Here is a 26,487-nt window from a genome sequence, read left to right as displayed (position 1 = left end):
AGAATTTATATCATTATATCACAATTAACTTCCCTGCAACATCCCGCAATCTCAATTTGTGGTTAAGTACCCTCAAAACCATGACCAAAACCTGTAGCACATAAATCCACAATGAAGGTGTGGCCAACCAGATTCTACTGTGATGGTCAGTTCAAACCAGGGGTTTTCTACATCTGTAACTTTAGATGTTGCAGGGGCCCCTATTAAATTCATGGTGGACACTAGGGCGGCCAATTCTATTGTTAAAATATTTGATATACCACCTGATCACACCCTTCCCATTTCTAATGACGTCCTTACCCTGGTGGGCATAGATGGATTACCCACTACGCATACTCTGACCATTCTTCTACCAGTAGGATCTTTCCCAGTAATTTACAACCAGTTTGTGTTGTCAAAAAATCTGTCCAGTCAATCTTACCAAAATTTGATTTGTTGACTAGATTAAAGGCCGCCATAAATTATGATGGAGAAGGAGGTATTGCTCTCACCCTGACTAAATTATATTTCCCAGAAGGATGTGAGGAGACTTGCCTCCTACAGGCACTCCCCACTGTGATGTTCTCTATGCCATGTGCTGATGAATCTGATGTGGACTATTATGGTCAAAAGGGCCTAATGTTGTGGGTAAACTCCCTGTAGATCCAGTAATGATCTACCTGAAGCCAGGTGTGCCTTTTCCCAGAGTATCACAGTATCCCTTTAAATCAGCCCCAGGAGATCTCCTAAGATACCGCCCACAGTCCGGGCTGCACCCACAAGTCTGCCCCAACCTTCCCTAATGACACAGAGGGGAGCCCCGGACTGCTTGCCCCTTGCTCCAGTAATTTCCAGTCCCAAGCCACCCGTCCTAATGATGCCTTCCATTCCACCCCATTAATCTTAGAATTTCTGTAATATAGGTTTCTGTAGTGAAAGTTATTTACTGTGACTGTGATAAAAGTTCTGTCCATGGGTTTTCCTGCATCTCTAATGTTGTTTTCTTCTCTACCAGCCATTCTGACACCGCGCACCCTCAAGGAGAGGTGGGGGGTCTATAAATGCCCGCAGCAACGTGTAGGAGTGTGTAATCATTGTAAGCTGGAGCAGACTGTAGCTTATCACAAGTTGTAGAGGAAAAAAAAAAACTGAAGAAGTAGAGAAAAAGGAAACAAAAATGGTTTCAGGAGAGATTTGCAGGGCTGCATGTATTTCACTTTTAACTAATAAGTGCTTTTCTCGGCTGGTAGGGTGAGTTTTGTTTAACCCTTGGAGTTCAAAATGTCACAGGAGATTATTAATAGTATCCTGCTGATATCTAAATAATTAAATTAATTTTGGAAAAAAAAAATTGAATTTCTTAAAATATGCTAATTAGTATTTTTTCTTTTTATTTTTTATTTTGATTTTATGTTTCTGCATACAAATTACCAGTATTAATTAGTTTTCTTTTCTTTTATTGATACAGAATATATATGATTCGTGTTGTCTATTGTAAGGTAACAAAATTCCCCAGTAGTGTATAAGTTATATTCATCGGTTGTTTAATCACATTGTCTGCTGTTATAAAACTGTGAATTTTCTCAAATTAGTACTTAAAAAAACAAAAACAAAAAAGAAAGTGGATAGTAGATGTCTAATATATTTTTCCAGCAGTAGAAGGCACAGCAGACATATTGAATAGATGATCTAATGCATATTTCTTTTAGTTTTTGTTTTTATAGATGGAATCAGATGCTGGGCGATTCTGCACTGGATATGCTACAGTTTACACAACATGAGGTAAACTAAATTTGAACCACTCCCTCCCCTCCTATTGTTACAGGAGGAAGTGATCTATTAATGCCTCTCTAGATGGGTGGAGCAGTAGTAGGTAAGACAGTCAAAATGTGTATGTAGGATGTAGATCTTTCCTGTTGTCAAATGAGCTAGGTATGCTGAAGATAAAGTCTAGATTTGAGCTGTTTGAATCGGATGGAGATCCCCGCACAGGTGCAGCTGACCAAGAAGCAGTGAACGGGCCTAGAGTTCAGTCTTTTACCAACGCATAAGGACCATACCTCGGTGGCACCTATCACGTCCGTGACTTCTGTTACTCCTTGTGTTCTTAAATCCCTACAGTAACAAGCAAATCAACAAGAATGGAGTGCGAGATGCAGGGAGCCAGCTGACTGAGGAAGGTCTGTGTATAAAGGGCGGTAAGCTTTCTCTGCCATGAGATCTCTTCTTAATGATGGCCCAAGTAACATGGATTAAAATCTGTGAAAGACTAATATCAGTGTGCTCTTTGGTGACACCAGGGTTCAGTACCTAGGTAGGCAAACTTACCCGGTCTTGTAAAACACGTTCTTAAAAACAATGTGTGAAGGGAAAAAGGAAAAAACTGTAAAGAGTCCACAGAAACACATACTGCACCTGCTCTACCCATTGTTAGAGACTGCAAACTGATTATAGATGTATATCATGAGCACGTTGTATGCAAGTCTGTGCGTGTTGTGTCGATTTCTTTCCAGGTTTGGTCAGAGGCATTCCAGTGCAGAAAATGACGCCATTGCTGTAAATCCACATAATGCAAGTGGTATGTAAAAAAACTAACAAGTTGTGAACCAAATGCGTGTTTTGTTTCTCTTTAGTAACAAACAGGTCTCTATGTAAAATATTTTTTGGTTTAGCACAAGGCACATACAATTTTCATATGATTGACTAAATAGTGAAATAAACAAGTGTATTTTCTAATTCCAGATCCTAAATCAGGGTTAGTAGCATATGGTTTTCAGTCATGAGACTGATTGATCCTCAAAGGACAAGCGAGAAAGAGCCATGAGTCAAGACTAGATGAGTTGATCCAGCTTCTCCAAACCACAGAAATTTCGATAAAGCTCAACGGCAGGACAACATGGATTCATATCGATCCACCGGAGCTGCATTGAGCGTTCTACTCATATTTATCCTTTTCAAAAAGACTTTACAGTCTCAGACTATCATTGCCGAAACAGTTAGAAGAGAGGACTTAGAGAGCCTTGAGACATGGGAAAGTCCAACTACAAAGGGTAGGGACTCGCCTAGGGGTCCTTGGTCTCAAACCGGTGAAGAAACCCCTTTCCCCTCTCCACCCATGCCTCAACGTTCAGCCAGGCAGGTTTTCCCAACAGATCGTTCTTCCTCTCTTCCTAAGGGAACGCAGTACCCTTAGTATTTGAAAATGGCAGAAGTGAGTCAAAGGGGGGACTGTTGAGGGTACGAATTGAGTAATCTAAAATACTTAATTCAGCCATTTCATAGACCCAAAAATGTGGTTTAGTTTATGTAACCTAAGAATTTATAAATGTTTTTGTCTCCAACTAACTCATATATGAATATATTCAGTGATTTTCCTTAATACAAAATGCTAGTAGCGAAATTGGAGGGAATCCCACCCCATTTTTTCAGTTATTTATTTAAGACGTGGGTCTTCTCTATTTTGCTAACCCGTCAAAGTAAAGCAGGCATTATCAGGTAGGGAAGGGCCATGGATATTGGCCCCTTCCCAGCCGGATATCAGCCCCCAGGTGTCTACTTTACCTTTGTCCGATTATCAAAATAAGAGGGACCCCATGTAATTTTTTTTTTTAAATTTAAATTAAAGGCTTGGGAGGCCAGGGAAATCCATGAAATTGTAGAAAACCATGCCCAAATGAATTGGAACAGTAACGAACTGCTATTAATCTTTGCCAGGTACTGACTACAGCTCACATCAGAACCACAGCATTTAGCTGAGCGTACTGTTGAGCCGCGGTTCTGATGAGAGTTGCAGTGAGTACCTGGCAAATGTTAATAGCTGTTCTTTACTGTTCTCATTCATTTTAGCGCTGTTTTCTACCATTTCACTGATTTCCCTGCCCATCTCAGCCCTTAATAATAATGTAAAACAAAACTTTTCAGCCTCCAAACGCTGAACTTGAACATGGACATACCTGAGAAGTCCACGCTTGAGTTTGAGACATGGACGCTAGGTGTCCAGTATGAACACCGAACTTCACTATTTGGGTTCGCTCATCACTAGTGGGCACAAATGGTGATTACCCGTACAGCACACACATATATGACCTGAAAAGCTCTTGAGTAGAACTGATATTACCAATATAAGGTCACTGTATGGTGGTATTATCAGGCCTAGTACAGTAGGTTTGGTTTAAAGTGTTTAAAGCCCCGTATGGGCTTTTTTTAAATTATTGCTCTGCAGGGCTACTTTGCTTATCTTGACTGTGTGGGTAAATTGGGAATAAAGGCCTTGTAAGGGCCTTTTTTTAAAATTGATGGTCTATGGAGAATCTCTGAAACTCATCTTTAAAAATTTTTGTTTCTTCATTTACTTGCTATCTAACCATAATTGCTATGATGACCGAAACAATTTAAGTCATTTGCAGAGCCACATTTGTTTGCAGGGCAGTTTTCTGCTCTTACCCACATTTAGCTTCCTTTTTCAGCCCCCTAGCCCTTACTACAAACATTTTACAGCATAGAACTTTGGGTCCCCATTGAATTGTATGGGGTTCGTTGTCCAGGGTCAAGTTCAGTTCCCGAACCAAAATTTTTTTTCAGTCCGTGCAAGTTCGGGGAACCCAAATATCCACGGGTCCGCTAATCCTTACTAAAGACTTTTAATAGATATGAAAGAATTCAACTTGTATTGTACAAAAATTCATATTCTTCCGAAAAAAGATTTTTTGCAATTTGCCTGCCAGCTGCAGCCACAGTTTTACTTTAGCTTTCTCCACTTGCAGCCATCTTCTGTCTTCTTCATCCTGGGTTGGAACTTCCAGCTCGACCAGGCTTCTGATGTTTTTTGGGCCGTGGTGCACGTTGTCACTGATGTGCATCTCCAGAAGCAATAACTAGACCTGGGCAATTCAAGTCATAATGTTCAGATATCATGATGTGCACCATGACAGTATGGTGTGCAGTGACAAACATCCTGGTCAAAGTGTAGGTCTCAGTCTCATTGTGAAACAGGCCAAAGAGGATGTGCATGATTAATGGGAACCTAACATTTGTGGCAACTATAAGCCACCATGTGTTTAATGACTACATAAAATATTCCCTCCTGAGTGATGTGTACATTCTGCTGTATTGTAAAGAGTAACAAAAGCTCGGATACACTGCAACATATTATTTACTGACTTCTTTATTCATTTCATTCAAGATGGGTAAAGTAGAAGTTCAATTAGAAGTCATGGCAATATTCTTAAAAAAATGCCCCAATATTAATGATATCAAAAGGCGATGGGACTCACAAAGAGTTGGCCTTCAGGACTCAGGAGAGGAAAAACCCCCAGTGGAGGAAACCTCTAGGGAACCTTGACTGAAGGACTGCCCTTCCCTTGGGCTGTAGATGGTCATTGATGAGAACAGAAACCGAGCCTGGAATCTGTCTCGTGGTGCAGTAGGTAACTCACATGTTCTGTGAGTACGTCTAGCTGCGTAAAGTCCAGTACATGTAGTACCCAGTAGTTGAGAACAGAAACCAAGCCCGGAATCTGTCTCGTGGTGCAGTAGGTAACTCGCATGTTCTGTGAGTGCGTCTAGCTGCGTAAAGTCCAGTACATATAGTACCCAGAGGTTGAGAACAGAAACCGAGCCCGGAATCTGTCTCGTGGTGCAGTAGGTAACTCGCATGTTCTGTGAGTGCGTCTAGCTGCGTAAAGTCCAGTACATATAGTACCCAGAGGTTGAGAACAGAAACCAAGCCCGGAATCTGTCTCGTGGTGCAGTAGGTAACTCGCATGTTCTGTGAGTGCGTCTAGCTGCATAAAGTCCAGTACATGTAGTACCCAGTGGTTGAGAACAGAAACCGAGCCTGGAAACTGTCTCGTGGTGCAGTAGGTAACTCACATGTTCTGTGAGTGCGTATAGCTGCGGAAAGTCCAGTAAATGTCGTATCCGGTGAAGAGAACAGAGACTGAGCCCAGAATCTGCCTCGTGGTGCAGTAGGTAACTCACATTTTCTGTGAGTGCGTCTAGCTGCAGAAAATCCAGTAATTGTCGTATTCAATGGTTGGGGTCAGAAACCGAGCCCGGAATCTGCCACTTTTTGTTGGTGTAAATTTGTCGTCTCCAGCTGGATCCCATGTTCTTTGTGGGAACACAGCGAGACGCCGCTCTTCCTCACCTGCAAGATATGTTACAAAATCAGCAAAACAGTAAAGATTAATATATGCACATGGATACAGATTATAATGGTTGGGGCAACAGAAGAAATTTACATGTAATCCATTATCTCTAGATTATACGCACTTTGTAATATATAGTCTGCATTATTTAATGTCTATATTCAGGTATGTTGTACACCCTATCAGTGATGTGATGGGAATAGTACCCTTCAATATTATTTTTTGATCTTGTATGAGCAGATTACAGTTTTCCAGCAATCCCTCCCTCATGGTACATATACAGCGCTCCACCCTGTTTCTTATAACCCCTTGAAAAAGCTGTGATGGCGAAACGACTGTCAGAGTTGAAGTGATGGCCTGGCATCTCTGCTACTATAGCATGTCTAAACGTACATGGCACTGCCATAAGTATTTGTTATTCATTTTGTGCATTAATAAGGCTTAGTATCAGTAGAACCACTTCCTTATGCATTTGGTAGTAAAATTGATTTCCGATATTGAGCAGTTTTTATTAAACAATCAGCTCTTTTGATTTAGTACATTTCTATTTTATGCCAGTATTGCTGTATGTGCATATTGTGATCATAATTAAATATTCATCTTATTGTTTTTGCCGTGACCACCCTCTCTTCTTCGTGTTTTTAGTTTTAGCCAAGTGATCAGCCATTTTTGTGATTTCTTAAACATAATTTATATTGTTCTTTATCATATATGTGATTCAGGAATGACAACAACCCATTCTCATGTAGACCAGCAAGTCTTGGCTCACACCATAAAGAAAAATAATGCTTTCGTTGTTTAGGTCATTAGGGCCCAATTTCTAATTATTTAGCCTATTGCCCGTTAATACTAATACAAAATATATATCATAAAACATACGTAGAAGCACTAAGAACTTACATTTGGTTTTGGCCGAAAAAGGCCAGAAGTTTCTGACAGACAGATGTCATGGAGGCTTTAGCTCTCGCAATGTATTTTTTTTCGAGGACCTCTCTCTTTTCGGCCATCGGTTCATGAGGAACATCATCACTTGCAATATTTATTGCACCCTCTCGTTCTTCTGTAAGGAGTAACATAGAAATTAGCATTAATAAAATGAAAGCTTCTATATATTTGCTAAAGAATATCAGTATTATATAGATTTTATAACCTTTAAAGATAAGTGTGAAAATAGAAGGATCAACCACCAGTTAATCTCTTTACTATATAATATATATATATATATATATATATATATATATATATATATATATAGCATTTTTTCTATTAAATACTGGATATAAAAACCTGAGGACGTACTGTTAGAGGCGATGATCTCATCCTCATCTGGGACATTATTGATGATTACGCAAAAAGGGCCAGGCGTAGAGATGTCGATATCTTCAAAGACATCTTGATTTTCGTCCATCAGTCCTTGAGGAGCATAATCAATTACATTTGTGATTCCATCCTCTTGTTCTTCTGTAATATAAAACATTGAAATTAGCGTTACTAGAACACAATTTCTATATGTTTGTTAAAGACCCACCCCAGTGTTTGCTTTTTATTGAGTGCTGCTTTAACTCTAAGCCCCCTGTCCCGTTCTTATACTCACCCTCTGGCATTTTCATGCTTTTTCAGTGCCCCTATGGTCCCAATCGCCATCTTGTGACTGTAATTTCTGACTGGCCAGAAGTCAGAAGTTACATCACAAGCTCCCAAAGCATCTCTATGAGTCTATGAGAGCCGGAACAAGGCCAGAATGAGGCTCTCATAGACTTATATTGAGTTGTGACCTCCAGGCGCCTCCATAAAACACTGGAGCTGTCAGCAGGTCACAAATCACAGGAGACCGACCGGAGTGCCAGTGATAGAAGATGAAAGCTGCAGCAGATGAGTATGAGACACGAGGCAGAAGACTTAGACTTAAAGCCCCACTTCAAGAAGAATATTAATATTCTATAAGTTTTGTAACAGAAGAGTATGAAAACAGAAAGAATAAACCACCGATGTGAACGCTATATATAGGGATTAAACACTTCTTTGAGAGACTTTATTAATTGGCCATTTTTCTTTCTGTTAAGGCTACTTTCACACTTGCGTTGAACGGCATCCGTTGCTATCCGCCGCCTTGAGGAATTACGGTAACCGTTGCAGGAAACCATTTGATTCCTCATACACATCTATTAGCTACGGATAGCAATGGATGGCCTTGCGTTGCATCCGTTAGCCGACGCCGCGTTGCATCCGCCTGACGGATGGAACGCCGCATGTAGCGTTTTTCTGCGCTTGGCGGAGTATCAAAAAACTCAACCTGCAGGATTCCGTCGGCGTCCGTTGTTTTTGTAATGGAAGCCTATGGTGGCGGATTCCGTTAGAATCTGTCATTTGACGGATTCAGTTAACGCAATAGTCTTTACACAACTGCGCATGCCCAGATGTGTAAAGTCAAGAAAAAAATACTCTAACGGATTGCGTTATTTTATACAATCCGTTGCATTCGTTGTGCCACTATATGCAACGCATCTGTTGCATGTGTCACACAACGCAATGCAACGGATGTCGTTCAACGCAAGTGGGAAAGTACCCTAAGACTTTCTAAAATCCTGAGAACTTACTGTCAGAGGCGATGGTCACATCCTCATAGTGGTCGATATCGGTTATGACATAATGAGGGCCAGCTGTAGAGATGTTGGTTTTTTCTATGACATCTCTCGTTTCGGCCATCGGTCCACCATCATTTAAATTCGTCATTTTATCCTCTTGTTCTTCTGAAACACAAAACACTGAAATTAGCATTAATAATATGTAAACTTTATAGGTTTGCTAAAAATATAATAATTATACAGGTTTTATCATCTCTTAATGGTCCAGTTAAGTATGAAAATGGAGGGCCCAAACCTTCAGAGTAACCGTTACGTATTGGGTTTCTTCACCTACATCCTCCTTTTCGAAATAATTTGTAGTTGGAAGCTTTTTTTGTTAAATACATGTTATAGTACATGATAAAAGCTGGAAAACTTACTGTCAGAGGAGACGATCACATCTTCATATGGGTCCATATTGATTGCGACATAATGGGGGCCAGACATAGAGATGTCGGTGGTTGTGAGGACATCTCTCTGGTCATCCATGGGTCCATGAGGAGCACCATCATCTATAAGAGGTGTTTTCTCCTCTTTTTCTCCTGTAACAGAACATTGAAATCAGCACTACAAAAGGAAAACCTTCTATATATTTCTTCTAGATTCTTCCCTCTATGTCTACGGTACATTCACGTGCGACATCTACTAAGAAATTATTTTTACTTTTATGGGTTTTTTTTTCTTTTTAATATATGTCATGTCTTGAAAGAGACGGATCAGAATGTCTCTAGAGTAATTATCCAGCTTTACAATGTGGACTGCATCCATCATAATATAAAAACCACCGAGAAGTCTCTGTATAGATATAGACATTAATGTTAGATCGGTTAGGCCGTACTTACCGCTAGGATTAGCCCCACTCTTTATATCATCATCATCCGTGGAATATCGACTTGTAATCTGTATCCAGAATTTACTCTTAATCAGATGTCTATAAAAGGATAAAACAAAAGTCAATTGATAAAGTAAGCCATATCTATGTTCTGCAGAATCTTATAAAGACATAGATTTTTCTTCATCTATTTTATCTATTCCTATCTGCAGTAAATTTTGATATCTCTGACAAAATAGCCTTTTTTTTTCTCTAATTTACCAAAAAGTCCATTGTGCCTCCAGCGGGTCAGACCCAGTTTAGGAGCCACCAAATCGCTACAGTAGATTGTACCCTTTACTGAATGGTGTGATAACCTGAACATGTGATATTTCATATATAGGCTCTTGTGTGGCCCATAATTCATTCTAAGACTTACCTACATAAGATGATACAGATGAAACCAAGGAAAAATCCACTCAAGACGAGAACGACAGCAGATATGTATAACGCTGTATGGTATTCTAAAGGGAGAAAAGATGAAGAACACATCTGATATTTAGAGCTACTAATATATACATTATATTTTGCACCTAATTTACTTAAACAAACCTAGGACCATCCCTCTGAGTAAGGGGACACAGACGCAATACAGATCTGTCCACCATAGGTTCAGCCGGAAGATATTTCTCCGGACTCCTCCATACACAGGAGCGCTAACTCTACCGACCGCACCTGAGTTCTCTGTAAGAAAGCCGCTGGTAGACACCTCTGGGGCCGGCTTATTTAGCTGAGAACAAAAGGAGCAATACTTGGAAATTGAACATTGGACTGTGGGCAGTGCTGCCGAGATTGGCTCTCCTTAGTCTCATGTGTATAGGGAGGCCTGAACTCCAGGACTGAACAGATCAGGACAATAGTAAATCCCAACAAGTGGAAAAATTCCCCAATTACCATAAATTTGTAATTATTTCCCCCAAAAGTATTAATAAAACCCACACTGATGGAGATCAGGGACACATGTGACTTTTTTTTTCCCTCTTACAGGGGATCTTCATTCAAGTTTACAGTTTGTTTGAGTGCCTGCAATAGGGAATAGATGATGGGAGAAGACTCCTAAAATTACAAGATTCCTCCATGAAATGTATCATCTGAGTTACTAACAATAACCCCATAATGACTGAATATTTGGTAAAGCACTTACCTGCAGGGATCAAAGCCCTGGAATCATGGCGGCTGGTGTTGATAGGCGCGCCTTCTACAGATGCTAATAGCAAACTGACAAATAGAAGAATTGCAAATTGCATTTTAGCCGGGAGGAATATCGCTTGTTGTGTAGTACACAGTCAGCCACTCCAGACAAAGCCTCTGCCTGCAGCGTCGCTCAATAGAACCACACGGGCAGTGACATCACAATGGTGGCCTCATGTGACATCACGGAATGTGACCATCATCAGGACAAAAGTAGTAAATGCAATAGGCAGGGCAATACTGGAAAACTGAAGGATTAGAGGATTTTCTGATTAGATTCACATTAAAGGCATCAAAACTATGAATTAACACATGTGGAATGAAATACTTAACAAAAAAAGTGTGGAAAAAAAACTGAAAATATGTCTAATATTCTAGGTTCTTCAAAGTAGCCACCTTTTCTTCAGCGCTCTATTGGGAGACCCAGACGATTGGGGTATAGCTACTGCCTCCGGAGGCCACACAAAGCACTACACCAAAAAGTGCAAGGCCCCTCCCCTTCTGGCTATACCCCCCCGTGGTATCACGGGTTCTCCAGTTTTCAAGCTTTGTGCGAAGGAGGTCAGACATCCATACATAGCTCCACAGATTTTAGTCAGCAGTAGCTGCTGACTATTTCGGATGGAAGAAAAGAGGGCCCATATAGGGCCCCCAGCATGCTCCCGTCTCACCCGTGGATGGTGTTGTACGGTTGAGGTACCTATTGCTGGTACAGAGGCTGGAGCCCCACATGCTGCTTTCCTTCCACATCCCCTTGTAGGGCTCTGTGGAAGTGGGATCCTGCCGGCCTCTAAGCTCTGACGCCGGGCTCCATCCACAGACCCAGTTGAACCTGATGGATATGGAGCAGGAGTACAATCAGGGACAAGGCCCTGCATCATACAGGTACTCTGTGTCCCCGGCAGGCACAGACACACTCCGGGCTGGCTGGGTGTTGTAGTGCGCCGGGGACCGTAACGTTGGAGTTAGTGTTCCTACAGTTTACTGGGGGACTTTGTGTTGTGGGAACGCAGCGCCGACCCCCACTGGACCGGGCGGCGCTGCTGTGACTTGTGGTGCGCCGGGGACACGCCGACCGCGCTTTTACGGCGGCGGCGTTTATAACTTTAGTCCCCGGCTTTTTGCGGCCTAGCTCCGCTTCGTTCCCGCCCCCACCCTGTCAATCAGGGTAGGGGAGAGACGCTGTTTCGCAGCAGCGACGAGGGCTGGAGCCTGATTTACATGCTCCAGCCCTCTCACTAGGCACAGAGGGAAGCAGGCTTCCCGCTCTTAGTCAGGAACGCCCAGGGCCCGCCCTCCTCCCTCTCCTAGGACGCCGGCAGCCATTACATGCAGTCTGGCTGGAGGAAGGACGCAGGCTCTGGGAGACCTGGACTGGGGGGGCTTTTTGGCGACCACACACCCGCTCTTAAGCGGGCGGTAAGCGGCATTTCAGTGCTGGCCCCTCTAGTGCCTCACTGTGTATTGGTGTACTGTCTACCAGATATATAGATATATTTATTTCTTGCACTGTGAGGTCGCTTCCTGGCTGGATACCCAGATCGCTCTGAGGAAGCAGCAACATGTCATCCACAAAACGCAAGGCTGCCAAGGCTAGGGCTGTGTACACTGCGTGTGCTGCATGTGGGGCTGCTCTACCAGCAGGCTCCGATGACCCCCATTGTGTGCAATGCTCCGATCCGGTGCTGCTTCGCCAGCCGGAGTCCGGAGAGGTAGTGACCCAGGCTGAGACGCTTGTAAGTTCTGCCCCGGCGCCAGGGACAGACTTTGCAGTTTTTGCTGATAGAATGTCTGTGACTATGACAAAAATCCTTGAAACTTTGCAATCCATGTCTGGGGCTCAGTCTTTGGACTCGGCGAGGTCTCTGTCCTCTGGCCCCCCTCAGCTGGATCCAATCCAGACTACAAGGGGGTCCCCGGCTTCACAAGCTGAGGATTATGACTCAGATGATAGCCCCAGCCACCCTAAGCGAGCTCGCTGGGAAAGACCCTCAACGTCATCACACTGCTCAGGGTCTCAGCGCAATCAGTCTCCCTGTGAGGTGTCTGAAGAGAGTGATCAGGAATCCACTCCTGGAACCCCTCTCAACCTGGATACCCCTGATGGGGACGCCATGGTAAACGACCTCATCTCAGCCATCAATAGGCTGTTAGATATTTCTCCCCCAGCCCCTTCAGCAGAAGAGGCAGCTGCAGAGCAGGAGAAGTTTCGTTTCCTCTATCCCAGGCGTAAATTGAGTGCTTTGTTGGATCACTCTGACTTCAGAGAATCAATCCAGAAACACGACGCTCACCCAGAAAGACGTTTCTCTAAACGTTCTAGGGATACACGTTATCCTTTCCCCCCTGATGTGGTCAAGCGCTGGACCCAGTGTCCAAAGGTAGACCCCCCGATTTCCAAACTTGCAGCTAGATCCATAGTTGCAGTGGAGGATGGCGCTTCACTTAAAGATGCCAGTGACAGACAGATGGACCTTTGGTTAAAATCTGTCTATGAAGCTATCGGCGCGTCGTTTGCTCCGGCATTCGCAGCCGTATGGGCTCTCCAGGCTATTTCAGCTGGTTTAGCAAAAGTGGATGCTATCATACATCCAGCAGTGCCACAAGTGGCGTCCCTTACCTCGCAGATGTCTGCGTTTGCGTCTTACGCTATCAATGCGGTCCTAGAATCTACCAGCCGCACCTCCATGGCGTCCGCCAATTCGGTAGTTTTGCGCAGAGCCTTGTGGTTAAAGGACTGGAAGGCAGATGCTGGTTCCAAAAAATGTTTAACCAGCTTGCCTTTATCTAGAGATAGACTGTTTGGCGAGCCATTGGCTGACATCATTAAGCAGTCCAAGGGTAAAGACTCTTCTTTACCCCAGTCCAGAACAAGCAAACCTCAACAGAAAAAGTGGCAGCAGAGGTTTCAGTCCTTTCGAGGTTCGGGCAAGACACCATTTACCTCGTCCAAAGGGTCTCAGAGGACGCAAAGAAACTCAGATTCCTGGCGGGCTCACGCACGCCCCAAGAAAGCAAATGGAGGAACCGCTTCCAAAGCGGCTACCTCATGACTTCCAGCCCCCTCCCCCGAATCTCCGGTCGGGGGCAGGCTCTCCCGTTTTTGCGACATTTGGCTGTCACAGGTCAAGGACCGGTGGGTGACAGACATTTTGTCTCGCGGGTACAGAATCGAGTTCAGTTCTCGTCCTCCAGCCCGATTCTTCAGAACCTCCCCACATCCAGACCGAGCAGATGCTCTGCGGCAGGCGGTGGACTCCCTAAGAGCGGAAGGAGTAGTGATCCCTGTCCCTCCTCAGGAACAGGGTCGAGGGTTTTACTCCAATCTCTTTGTGGTTCCAAAAAAGGACGGCTCATTCCGTCCTGTTCTGGACCTAAAACTGCTCAACAAACATGTGCACGCCAGGCGGTTCCGGATGGAAACCCTACGATCTGTCATTGCCTCAATGTCTCGAGGAGACTTCCTTGCCTCAATAGACATCAAAGATGCTTATCTCCATGTGCCAATTGCTACAGAACATCAACGTTTTCTACGTTTTGTGATAGGAGACGACCATCTTCAGTTCGTAGCTCTGCCATTCGGTCTGGCGACAGCCCCACGGGTCTTCACCAAGGTCATGGCGGCAGTGGTAGCAGTCTTGCACTCTCAGGGACACTCGGTGATCCCTTACCTAGACGATCTACTGGTCAAGGCACCCTCTCAAGAGGCATGCCAACTCAGCCTGAATGCTACGCTGGAGACTCTACAGTCTTTCGGATGGATCATCAACTTTCCAAAGTCGATCCTGTCACCGACCCAATCACTCACGTATCTTGGCATGGAGTTCCATACTCTAGCAGCGATAGTGAAGCTTCCGCTGAACAAACAGCGATCACTACAAACAGGGGTGCAATCTCTCCTTCAGGGTCAGTCGCACCCCTTGCGGCGCCTCATGCACTTCCTAGGGAAGATGGTGGCAGCCATGGAAGCAGTTCCCTTTGCGCAGTTTCATCTGCGCCCACTTCAATGGGACATTCTCCGCCAATGGGACGGAAAGTCAACGTCACTAGACAGGAAAGTCTCCCTTTCCCAGACGGCCAAGGACTCTCTACAATGGTGGCTCCTTCCCACCTCATTGTCTCAGGGAAGATCCTTCCTGCCCCCGTCCTGGGCAGTGGTCACGACAGATGCGAGTCTGTCAGGGTGGGGAGCAGTTTTTCTCCACCACAGGGCTCAGGGAACGTGGACTCCGCAGGAGTCCACCCTTCAGATCAATGTTCTGGAAATCAGGGCAGTGTATCTTGCCCTACTAGCCTTCCAACAGTGGCTGGAAGGAAAGCAGATCCGAATCCAGTCGGACAACTCCACAGCGGTGGCATACATCAACCTCCAAGGAGGGACGCGCAGTCGGCAAGCCTTCCAAGAAGTCCGGCGCATTCTAATGTGGGTGGAAGACACAGCATCCACCATATCCGCGGTTCACATCCCAGGCGTCGAAAACTGGGAAGCAGACTTCCTCAGTCGCCAGGGCATGGACGCAGGGGAATGGTCCCTTCACCCGGACGCGTTTCAGGAAATCTGTCGCCGCTGGGGAGTGCCGGACGTCGACCTAATGGCGTCCCGGCACAACAACAAGGTCCCGGCATTTATGGCGAGGTCGCGCGATCAAAGAGCTCTGGCGGCAGACGCCTTAGTACAAGATTGGTCGCAGTTCCGGCTCCCATACGTATTCCCGCCTCTGGCACTCTTGCCCAGAGTCTTACGCAAGATCAGATCCGATTGCAGCCGCGTCATACTCGTCGCCCCAGACTGGCCGAGGAGATCGTGGTATCCGGATCTGTGGCATCTCACGGTCGGCCGACCGTGGTCACTTCCAGACCGACCAGACTTACTGTCCCAAGGGCCGTTTTTCCATCAGAATTCTGCGGCCCTGAACCTGACTGTGTGGCCATTGAGTCCTGGATCCTAGCGTCTGCAGGATTATCCCAAGGAGTTGTAGCCACAATGAGACAGGCTAGAAAGTCGACTTCTGCTAAGATCTACCACAGAACGTGGAAGATTTTCTTATCCTGGTGTTCCGCTCAGGGAGTGTCTCCCTGGCCATTTGCATTGCCCACTTTTCTTTCTTTCCTGCAATCGGGGTTAGAAAAGGGCTTGTCGCTCAGCTCCCTTAAAGGGCAAGTCTCGGCACTATCCGTGTTTTTTCAGAAGCGTCTAGCACGTCTTCCTAAGGTGCGCACGTTCCTGCAGGGGGTCTGTCATATTGTGCCCCCGTACAGGCGGCCGTTAGATCCATGGGATCTGAACAGGGTACTAGTTGCTCTCCAGAAGCCGCCTTTCGAGCCTCTGAAGGAAGTTTCCTTTTCTCGCCTGTCACAGAAAGTGGCGTTTCTTGTTGCGATCACATCGCTTCGGCGAGTGTCGGAGCTGGCAGCTCTGTCATCCAAGGCTCCCTTCCTGGTGTTCCACCAGGACAAGGTAGTGCTGCGCCCCATTCCGGAGTTTCTCCCTAAGGTTGTATCCTCGTTTCATCTTAATCAGGATATATCCTTGCCTTCCTTTTGTCCTCATCCGGTTCACCGGTATGAAAAGGACTTACGTTTGCTAGATCTGGTGAGAGCACTCAGAATCTACATTTCCCGCACGGCGCCCATGCGCCGTTCCGATGCACTTTTTGTCCTTGTCGCTGGTCCGCGCAAGGGGTTGCAGGCTTCTAAAGCCACCCTGGCTCGATGGATCAAAGAACCAATTCTAGAGGCCTACCGTTCTGCGGGGCTTCCGGTTCCTTCAGGGCTAAAAGCCCACTCAACCAGAGCCGTGGGTGCGTCCTGGGCATTACGACACCAGGCTTCGGCTCAACAAGTGTGTCAGGCAGCTACCTGGTCGAGTCTGCACACTTTCACCAAGCATTATCAGGTGCATACCTATGCTTCGGCGGATGCCAGCTTAGGTAGAAGAGTCCTGCAGGCGGCAGTGACACCCCCGTAGGGGAGGGCTGTTTTGCAGCTCTAACATGAGGTATTTTTTTACCCACCCAGGGACAGCTTTTGGACGTCCCAATCGTCTGGGTCTCCCAATAGAGCGCTGAAGAAGAAGGGAATTTTGTTACTTACCGTAAATTCCTTTTCTTCTAGCTCTTATTGGGAGACCCAGCACCCGCCCTGTTGTCCTTCGGGATTTTTTTGTTTGCGGGTACACATGTTGTTCATGTTGAACGGTTTTTCAGTTCTCCGATGTTACTCGGAGTTAATTTGTTTAAACCAGTTATTGGCTTTCCTCCTTCTTGCTTTGGCACTAAAACTGGAGAACCCGTGATACCACGGGGGGGTATAGCCAGAAGGGGAGGGGCCTTGCACTTTTTGGTGTAGTGCTTTGTGTGGCCTCCGGAGGCAGTAGCTATACCCCAATCGTCTGGGTCTCCCAATAAGAGCTAGAAGAAAAGGAATTTACGGTAAGTAACAAAATTCCCTTCTTTGCTTTGATAACTGCTTTGCACACTTTTGGCATTCTCTTGATGAGCTTCCAGAGGTAGCCACCGGAAATGGTTTTCCAACAGTCTTGAAGAATTCCACAGAGTCCTGAAAATAATAAAACACTTTGAATGAGAAGGTGTGTCCAAACTTTTGGTCTGTACTGTGTATATATACACTGTATATACTGTGCGTGTGTGTGTGTGTATATATATATATATATATATATATATATATATATATATATATATATATATATATATATATACATACATACATACAGTCATGTGAAAAGTTTGGGCACCCCTATTAATGTTAACCTTTTTTCTTTAGAACAATTTGGGTTTTTGCAACAGCTATTTCAGTTTCATATATCTAATGAATGATGGACTCAGTAATATTTCTGAATTGAAATGAGGTTTATTGTACTAACAGGAAATGCGCAATCTGCATTTAAACTAAATTTGATGCAAAAGTATGGGCACCTCAACATAAATGTGACATTAATATTTTGTAGATCCTCCTTTTGCAAAAATCACAGCCTCTAGTCACTTCCTGTAGCTTTTAATGAGTTCCTGGATGAAGGTATATTTGACCATTCCTGTTTACAAAACAATTCCAGTTCAGTTAAGTTTGATGGTCGCCGAGCATGGACGGCACGCTTCAAATCATCCCACAGATGTTCAATGATATTTAGGTCTGGGGACTGGGATGGCCATTCCAGAACATTGTAATTGTTACTCTGCATGAATGCCTGAGTAGATTTGGAGCGGTGTTTTGGATCATTGTCTTGCTGAAATATCCATCCCCTGCGTAACTTCAACTTCGTCACGGATTCTTGCACATTATTGTCAAGAATCTGCTGATACTGAGTTGAATCCATGCGACCCTCAACTTTAACAAGATTCCCGGTGCCGGCATTGGCCACACAGCTCAAAAGTATGATGGATCCTCCACCAAATTGTACTGTGGGTAGCAAGTGCTTTTCTTGGAATGCCGTGGTTTTTTACCTCCATGCATAATGCCTTTTTGTACGACCATCAACTCAATCATTGTTTCATCAGTCCACGGGATCTTCTTCCAAAATGAAACTGGCTTGTCCAAATGTGCTTTTGCATACCTCAGGCGACTCTGTTTGTGGCATGCTTGCAGAAACGGCTTCTTTCGCATCACTCTCCCATACAGCTTCTCCTTGTGCAAAGTGCGCTGTATTGTTGACCGATGCACAGTGACACCATCTGCAGCAAGATGATGCTGCAGGTCTTTTGAGGTGGTCTGTGGATTGTCCTTGACTGTTCTCACCAATCTTCTTCTCTGCCTTTCTGATATTTTTCTTGGCCTGCCACTTCTGGGCTTAACAAGAACTGTACCTGTGTTCTTCCATTTCCTTACTATGTTCCTCACAGTGGAAACTGACAGTTTAAATCTTTGAGACAACGTTTTGTATCCTTCCCCTGAACAACTATGTTGAATAATCTTTGTTTTCAGATCATTTGAGAGTTGTTTTGAGGAGCCCATGATGCCACTCTTCATAGGAGATTCAAATAGGAGAACAACTTGCAAGTGGCCACCTTAAATACTTTTTCTCATGATTGGATACACCTGCCTATGAAGTTCAAAGCTCAATGAGGTTACAAAACCAATTTAGTGCTTCAGTAAGTCAGTAAAAAGTAGTTAGGAGTGTTCAAAACAAGAAATTGATGAGTGCCCATACTTATGCACCTGTCAAATTTAGTTTAAATGCAGATTGCACATTTTCTGTTAGTACAATAAACCTCATTTCAATTCAGAAATATTACTGAGTCCATCAGTTATTAGATTTGTTCAAACGTAATAAGAATATCTGTGTATGTAAATAATCAAAATGTAGATGTAGTAGCATAATTAACTGTGTGTCTATATAGCAATTACACAGATGCCATAATATGATTCTAGGTTGTATTTTCAGGAAGGGTTAACCAATAATAATAAAGCCAGAATGTTAGACAGTGAAAGTCTTCATGATGATAAGCAAAGGCCTTATCAGTAGTTTCAGACACAGAGAGAATGTATAATGAACAGAGATGTATTTTGTAGTATACTGGGAAAGATTAGGGAGTGGAATACTCCCTAGACTCTCTGTTCTAGTTTCAAGGACAATGATGCATTCTGTGTAATTAAGTCTTTTCCAATACACAAGTTCAGTTGGTGATGCTGGCTCAAACAGAGAACATGTTCTGTGTTCATTGATTATTGAGTCTCATAATATCTGTACATATAGCTAATACGACACCGGCCTCTGGATATCCTGAACGAAGATACCATTAGATATCTTTACCTAAATTTCTACCTTGACAGATGGCGCCCAATGTGGGGCCCCTCCACGGACGCATTGCCGACCTGGAAATACCGATGGTTTGGACGTTGCGGACTGAGATCTCCCCCTCCTCAAATTAGACTGATCATCTCCAACCCGGTAAGTGTTACATACTGTGTATTCACTGCCATTGTGGTTGGTTTGGAGAGGAGGGGGTGACGGGCTGTGTGTTCTTATCGGTGTTAAAAGGCACCTGATTGTGACTCAGGGGTAGTGCCCGCTGGGGCTCAGAGCATAATCCCAGCCCTGAGGTGTGGATCGAGAGTGTCACACGGGATCTAGAGGACGGTTGTTAGGGCAGGAAAGATGGTGTTGGCCGGATATAGCTAGTTAGACTGACCCAGTCTGTAATTAAAGACGCTGGGGGGTTCCCGTGACCGAAGATAGGGATTAGTTCGTTAAATTTGGTACAGTTGACGAAGTCCGGAGGCCGGGAAATATTTGTATGTGCACATACATTTTTTTGAACGACCTCCTCCGTGACACGGAATATTTTCACGTGACCAAAGATAGGGATTAGGACAATAAAAAATATTGGTGCAGCTGATCAAGTCCGGAGGGAATACATTTTGTACCCCTCCTCCGTGACACGGGACCCTTATTACTATATAGCTGAGGAAGCGGCTAGTATAGCGGTGGAGCCTTAAGTTCCGGCCGGGCTGTAACGCACACCACATAGTCATAAATTAGTGTAATCCGGACACCACCAAGATAGCAAAAATGTTCAGACAGAAAGCTGAAAGGCCTGAAGGTAACAAGAGATTATTAGTTGATGCAAAATTGTTTGGCAGAATAACGCAGATATTGCTATCAGAAGGATATATTAAGGTTGAAGATGAAGATGAGCAAGGGGATGTTGTGTTTTCCTATAGGTTACCCAAGTCTGAGGATGGTTTTAGGGGCATACGAGAAGGTTGTTTTGTTGCTACTTTGCAGCCTGTTCCTGGACAAGCTCTGGAGCTACTCACAGATGTTACAGTCCCACCCACTGGCCAGAATCCCTTAACTCTTTCTGTACTGCCCACACCAGCCTTAGTTCCCTCTGTACAAGCATCCACCTCACAGTTAGTAGAGCCGTCCCCCACAACCCCCACATTGACCCCGCCCACTCCTGCCTCTATCCATCCAGAAGTGCCAATTGAGAAATCGCTCCCACACGACCCAGCCAGCTGCACATGTTACCAGTGTGGCTACCAAAACACAGACTGGAGAGATGGTTGTAATAATTGTGCAGCTCACCACCCACACCTGAGTCAAGGCCATAAGCCTGTCCCAATCCTCCCTTTTTTAACTCCGGGAGGAGGTTACTATGTGCCTCCTCTACATCAGAAAACAACCGAGCAGACTCAGGAGCTGTTATCCACACCCATATCCCTGGTCTCTCCCATACCTGCAATGCCGTCTCTCCCCCTACCGGCCAGTCTGACGTCACACTCCCCAGTTACCAATCTACTTCCCTTGGATCCCCCTCCTTCCTCTAGGACACATACTGAGCCTTACCCCGAACCTGATGTGGAACAGCCCTCATTCAAATATGTCCCCTTCAACCCCACCCAGTCAGCGGCATTCATCCACCGCCTGTCAGATCCCGAAATTAACCCTATGCGATTTTATAGGGAAATGCTACAGGTCCACCAGTTATATTTAGCTGCTCTGAAGGACTTTGTTAATCTTATTAAGGTAAAAGCGGGAGACAGTTTTTGGCCCTTAAAGCCACAGCGTATCCAACAGCAACCAAACTCTATTGTGAATCCCTACCGGTCCAACAATAGATCCAATCAGCGTTTTGACAATAATCAACTTGGCCAACAAAGCCAGTATTTGAGCTGTTGGCCAGTCTGGTCACTATCGGAGAGAGTGTCGTACCCCGTGTAAAAGGGGACTGAAAGCACAAGGGGACATTGTTAAAAGGGGGATAAAAGCACACCCTAACTATTATTGTGCAAATGGAAGTAAAAGACCTTTGTCTCTTCACTATCACAAATGATCTATTCCCAATATCACAAATATACTGTATATATTCCCAAGGGTAATAATTTATCTGTTCCTATTGCCTTATTCTGCTTTGCCTTTAATACCTGGTGCATCCCAAATAAACATATACTCAGTCACTTTGTTGTAATAATAAAATATAAGAAGTTTATTAACTAACAAGACTACACTTAATACACTATATAATTCTAGCACATGTAATCACTATGAAAAACATAAACTAAATTATATATACATACAATACAATAAAACACCAGTAAATACTTTACTATAAAACCCACAGTTACATACCACCCACTATGGCACTCACATAGTTACAGCCCACCTAACAATGTAATACTATCTATCCCTATATTAGGAGTACTCAGCCATCCTTCTGTGTGTCCATCCAGGGAGCAAGAGAGAGAGGTGAGAGGGCAGCTTAATATAGGGCTTGTCACCAAGATTCATTTAGCCCTATGATTGGCTGTAACCTGTGATATCATGGGGGCATGTGTATAGCCAGGTGTTGGAGACTCCTTCCAACCTGACTGAGGGTAAAAGACATGATCTTCTTTGTGTGTTACCCTCCCCCATCCAGCACAAGAGAATTTATATCATTATATCACAATTAACTTCCCTGCAACATCCCGCAATCTCAATTTGTGGTTAAGTACCCTCAAAACCATGGCCAAAACCTGTAGCACATAAATCCACAATGAAGGTGTGGCCAACCAGATTCTACTGTGATGGTCAGTTCAAACCAGGGGTTTTCTATATCTGTAACTTTAGATGTTGCAGGTGCCCCTATTAAATTCATGGTGGACACTAGGGCGGCCAATTCTATTGTTAAAATATTTGATATACCACCTGATCACACCCTTCCCCTTTCTAATGACGTCCTTACCCTGGTGGGCATAGATGGATTACCCACTACGCATACTCTGACCATTCTTCTACCAGTAGGATCTTTCCCAGTAATTTACAACCAGTTTGTGTTGTCAAAAAATCTGTCCAGTCAATTTTACCAAAATTTGATTTGTTGACTAGATTAAAGGCCGCCATAAATTATGATGGAGAAGGAGGTATTGCTCTCACCCTGACTAAATTATATTTCCCAGAAGGATGTGAGGAGACTTGCCTCCTACAGGCACTCCCCACTGTGATGTTCTCTATGCCATGTGCTGATGAATCTGATGTGGACTATTATGGTCAAAAGGGCCTAATGTTGTGGGTAAACGCCCTGTAGATCCAGTAATGATCTACCTGAAGCCAGGTGTGCCTTTTCCCAGAGTATCACAGTATCCCTTTAAATCAGCCCCAGGAGATCTCCTAAGATACCGCCCACAGTCCGGGCTGCACCCACAAGTCTGCCCCAACCTTCCCTAATGACACAGAGGGGAGCCCCGGACTGCTTGCCCCTTGCTCCAGTAATTTCCAGTCCCAAGCCACCCGTCCTAATGATGCCTTCCATTCCACCCCATTAATCTTAGAATTTCTGTAATATAGGTTTCTGTAGTGAAAGTTATTTACTGTGACTGTGATAAAAGTTCTGTCCATGGGTTTTCCTGCATCTCTAATGTTGTTTTCTTCTCTACCAGCCATTCTGACACCGCGCACCCTCAAGGAGAGGTGGGGGGTCTATAAATGCCCGCAGCAACGTGTAGGAGTGTGTAATCATTGTAAGCTGGAGCAGACTGTAGCTTATCACAAGTTGTAGAGGAAAAAACAAACTGAAGAAGTAGAGAAAAAGGAAACAAAAATGGTTTCAGCAGAGATTTGCAGGGCTGCATGTGTTTCACTTTTAACTAATAAGTGCTTTTCTCGGCTGGTAGGGTGAGTTTTGTTTAACCCTTGGAGTTCAAAATGTCACAGGAGATTATTAATAGTATCCTGCTGATATCTAAATAATTAAATTAATTTTGAAAAAAAAAAATTGAATTTCTTAAAATATGCTAATTAGTATTTTTTCTTTTTATTTTTTATTTTGATTTTATGTTTCTGCATACAAATTACCAGTATTAATTAGTTTTCTTTTCTTTTATTGATACAGAATATATATGATTCGTGTTGTCTATTGTAAGGTAACAAAATTCCCCAGTAGTGTATAAGTTATATTCATCGGTTGTTTAATCACATTGTCTGCTGTTATAAAACTATGAATTTTCTCAAATTAGTACTTAAAAAAACAAAAACAAAAAAGAAAGGGGGGGTAGTAGATGTCTAATATATTTTTTCAGCAGTAGAAGGCACAGCAGGCATATTGGATAGATGATCTAATGCATATTTCTTTTAGTTTTTGTTTTTATAGATGGAATCAGATGCTGGGCGATTCTGCACTGGATATGCTACAGTTTACACAACATGAGGTAAACTAAATTTGAACCACTCCCTCCCCTCCTATTGTTACAGGAGGAAGTGATCTATTAATGCCTCTCTAGATGGGTGGAGCAGTAGTAGGTAAGACAGTCAAAATGTGTATGTAGGATGTAGATTTTTCCTGTTGTCAAATGAGCTAGGTATGCTGAAGATAAAGTCTAGATTTGAGCTGTTGGAATCGGATGGAGATCCCCGCACAGGTGCAGCTGACCAAGAAGCAGTGAACGGGCCTAGAGTTCAGTCTTTTACCAACGCATAAGGAACATTCCTCGGTGGCACCTGTCACGTCCGTGACTTCTGTCACTCCTTGTGTTCTTAAATCCCTATAGTAACAAGCGAATCAACAAGAATGGAGTGCGAGATGCAGGGAGCCAGCTGACTGAGGAAGGTCTGTGTATAAAGGGCGGTAAGCTTTCTCTGCCATGAGATCTCTTCTTAATGATGGCCCAAGTAACATGGATTAAAATCTTAAAGAAGGCAGAAAAAGAAGTCTTTAAATTTGCCTCATATTACATCATATCCCATGGCCCAGGAACCACCAACACCAAAGCAAGTTGCACATAAAAAACTTTAATTGATTGGGTCAGGCATATAAATTGTACATGGGATATAAAAACATCATAGACAGTGGAGAGGTTACATGACACAGAATAGCGAGCAATAAATCCCCATGTGGGGCTGCATGGATCTAGCAAGGTAGATACAAAGGTATATTCCCAATAGGGCCAGTGTAAGTGCCTTAGCAGTAAGCAAGATAAAGGTTCAAGGTATCAAGACAGAGTAATAATTAGTGAAGAACCATAGGCACATTACCCAAGCACATAACCCAGCGGGGAATCCACCGAATGTAAACACTCACATGCAGACGCACATGGGGAGCAGTCCCAACACGTGTTTCGTGATGACTTCCTCGGGGGACCGTGGACAAAGGAGGGAAATGGTCAGTTTTATACACTAGTGTATATCAAATCATTTGCAGCACCTGTCGCGGCTTCAGAGTGCTGAGACACGCTGAGCTAGCGTGGGCGGCTACTCCAGCGTCACCTGGGCTAGGGAAAACCCCTTTGATGACGTCAATATTACCCAGGAGACGCTTCAAGGAGAGCCGCGCACACTGCGCATGCGCAGAACCGCAATCAGGAAATAGAGCTGCAAATGCCATGTTTATTCCTGGCAGAAGAAAGGGCAAATCGCATTAAGAATAATAGAGAATACAGAGCGCTGTAGGGGGACGAACATGCGTACAATAACATCATAGTAGCATCCAAAGTGATACATTGAAAGTATTACACTGTTTATACACTAGAACAATATCAAGTATAACAACATATTACTCAATAAAACAGAGTCTGATAGACAATCGCATATGGATGACTTGAGTATATTGTATTCCTTCCCAGCTCCTGTTCCAATGCAGCCGGACCACCAGGTTAGTGACAGAAAAATATCCACCAAGAGCATAAAAGGAAAAAACTGTAGAAAAAGAAGGACACAAAAGGGGTCCAGTTAAAAAAATATATTAAAAACCATTATATACAGAGCCGATTCAATACAGGGATCCCGCAGCCAAAAACAGATACAGCCCATTACGGGGTACACATCAACCGCAGACTAGATACACTGGTTTATAGATAAGAAATAAAGGTCTGCCTCTCATTCAATCCCCGGGGAACCACTGTGTCGAGGAGAAATATCCATCGACATTCCGCCCGTGCCAACACCTTATGGATATTACCACCCCTCAGTCCAAGGTGTACACGGTCAATCCCCCTCACCTTAAAACTTGAGGGGTCCGACCCGTGATATAACCTAAAATGACGGGGGATGGTCTTCAGGGAATCAACATCCTCGGATTTCGCTTGTTTAGCAGCGATGATGTCCCTAGTATGTTCCCTCGTCCGGACCCGTAATTCACGACTAGTGAGTCCGACATATATTAGGTCGCAGGCACACGTAGCGTAATAAATTACGCCCGTGCTACTGCAAGAAATATATTGTCGGATCTCAAATGTTTTGGAGCCGTCCGAGGAAGCAAAGGATGTTGCCCTGATGATGTTACCATGACGACACGCAATGCATGAGCCACATGGATATGATCCGCAGATAGAACGTCCCATCATAAATGATGGTTTCTTTTGTGCCACATAATGGCTCTGGACCAACATATCACGTAGACTCCGGCCCCGACGTGCCGTCATGAGGGGTCGGTCGGGAAGCATATCCTTCAGCACAGGTTCTGTTTGTAAAACAGACCAGTGCTTAGTTAATATGCCACGAATGTGGTCCCATTGGCGATTGAATGAGGAAATAAAGCGCACCTTAGGTTCAGCAGGCTTTGTCTTATTAGGATTAAAGCGCAAAAGAAGTTGGTCTCTCGAAGCTGCTTTAGCACGACTATAGGCCTTTTTAATGGATCTGGTACTGTACCCCCTTTCCCTGAACCTATCACGCATCTCGCTGGCCCGACCCTCAAATGTATCCGTCACTGAGCAAATCCGTTTAAGGCGGATAAATTGC

The 26,487-nt window shown here is 44.1% G+C and overlaps 1 protein-coding gene across 2 annotated transcripts; it reads right to left on the bottom strand.

The window, feature by feature from the left end:
• Positions 1–5,143: 5,143 nt before the first annotated feature.
• Positions 5,144–11,051, bottom strand: LOC142282556 (uncharacterized). Of its 2 annotated transcripts, none has more exons than XM_075332993.1 (8): positions 10,768–11,051; positions 10,003–10,087; positions 9,595–9,683; positions 9,133–9,294; positions 8,726–8,878; positions 7,428–7,589; positions 7,029–7,188; positions 5,144–6,127 (listed from the first exon to the last, which is right to left on the bottom strand). In XM_075332993.1, exons 1-8 carry the CDS (start codon positions 10,868–10,870, stop codon positions 6,124–6,126), a joined length of 918 nt encoding a protein of 305 aa, XP_075189108.1. In that variant the 5' UTR covers positions 10,871–11,051; the 3' UTR covers positions 5,144–6,123. The 2 variants fall into 2 exon arrangements, with proteins under 2 accessions (XP_075189108.1, XP_075189109.1); XM_075332994.1 differs by having other exon boundaries at positions 8,726–8,875.
• Positions 11,052–26,487: the final 15,436 nt, after the last annotated feature.

Source organism: Anomaloglossus baeobatrachus, chromosome 2 (genome assembly GCF_048569485.1).
Source record: "Anomaloglossus baeobatrachus isolate aAnoBae1 chromosome 2, aAnoBae1.hap1, whole genome shotgun sequence".
Taxonomy (NCBI): Eukaryota; Metazoa; Chordata; class Amphibia; order Anura; family Aromobatidae; genus Anomaloglossus; species Anomaloglossus baeobatrachus.
This window is presented reverse-complemented; position numbering and strand designations above follow the sequence as displayed.

What these genes read in the sequence shown, in the direction of transcription:
- LOC142282556 (XM_075332993.1), bottom strand. Translation starts at nt 10,870, where the DNA reads ATGCAATTTGCAATTCTTCTATTTGTCAGTTTGCTATTAGCATCTGTA. An exon ending in CAGGGCTTTGATCCCTGCAG is followed by an intron (nt 10,088 to 10,767) that starts GTAAGTGCTTTA and finishes TTCTCCCTTTAG; the next exon opens with AATACCATACAGCGTTATAC. An exon ending in ATCTGTATCATCTTATGTAG is followed by an intron (nt 9,684 to 10,002) that starts GTAAGTCTTAGA and finishes ATCCTTTTATAG; the next exon opens with ACATCTGATTAAGAGTAAAT.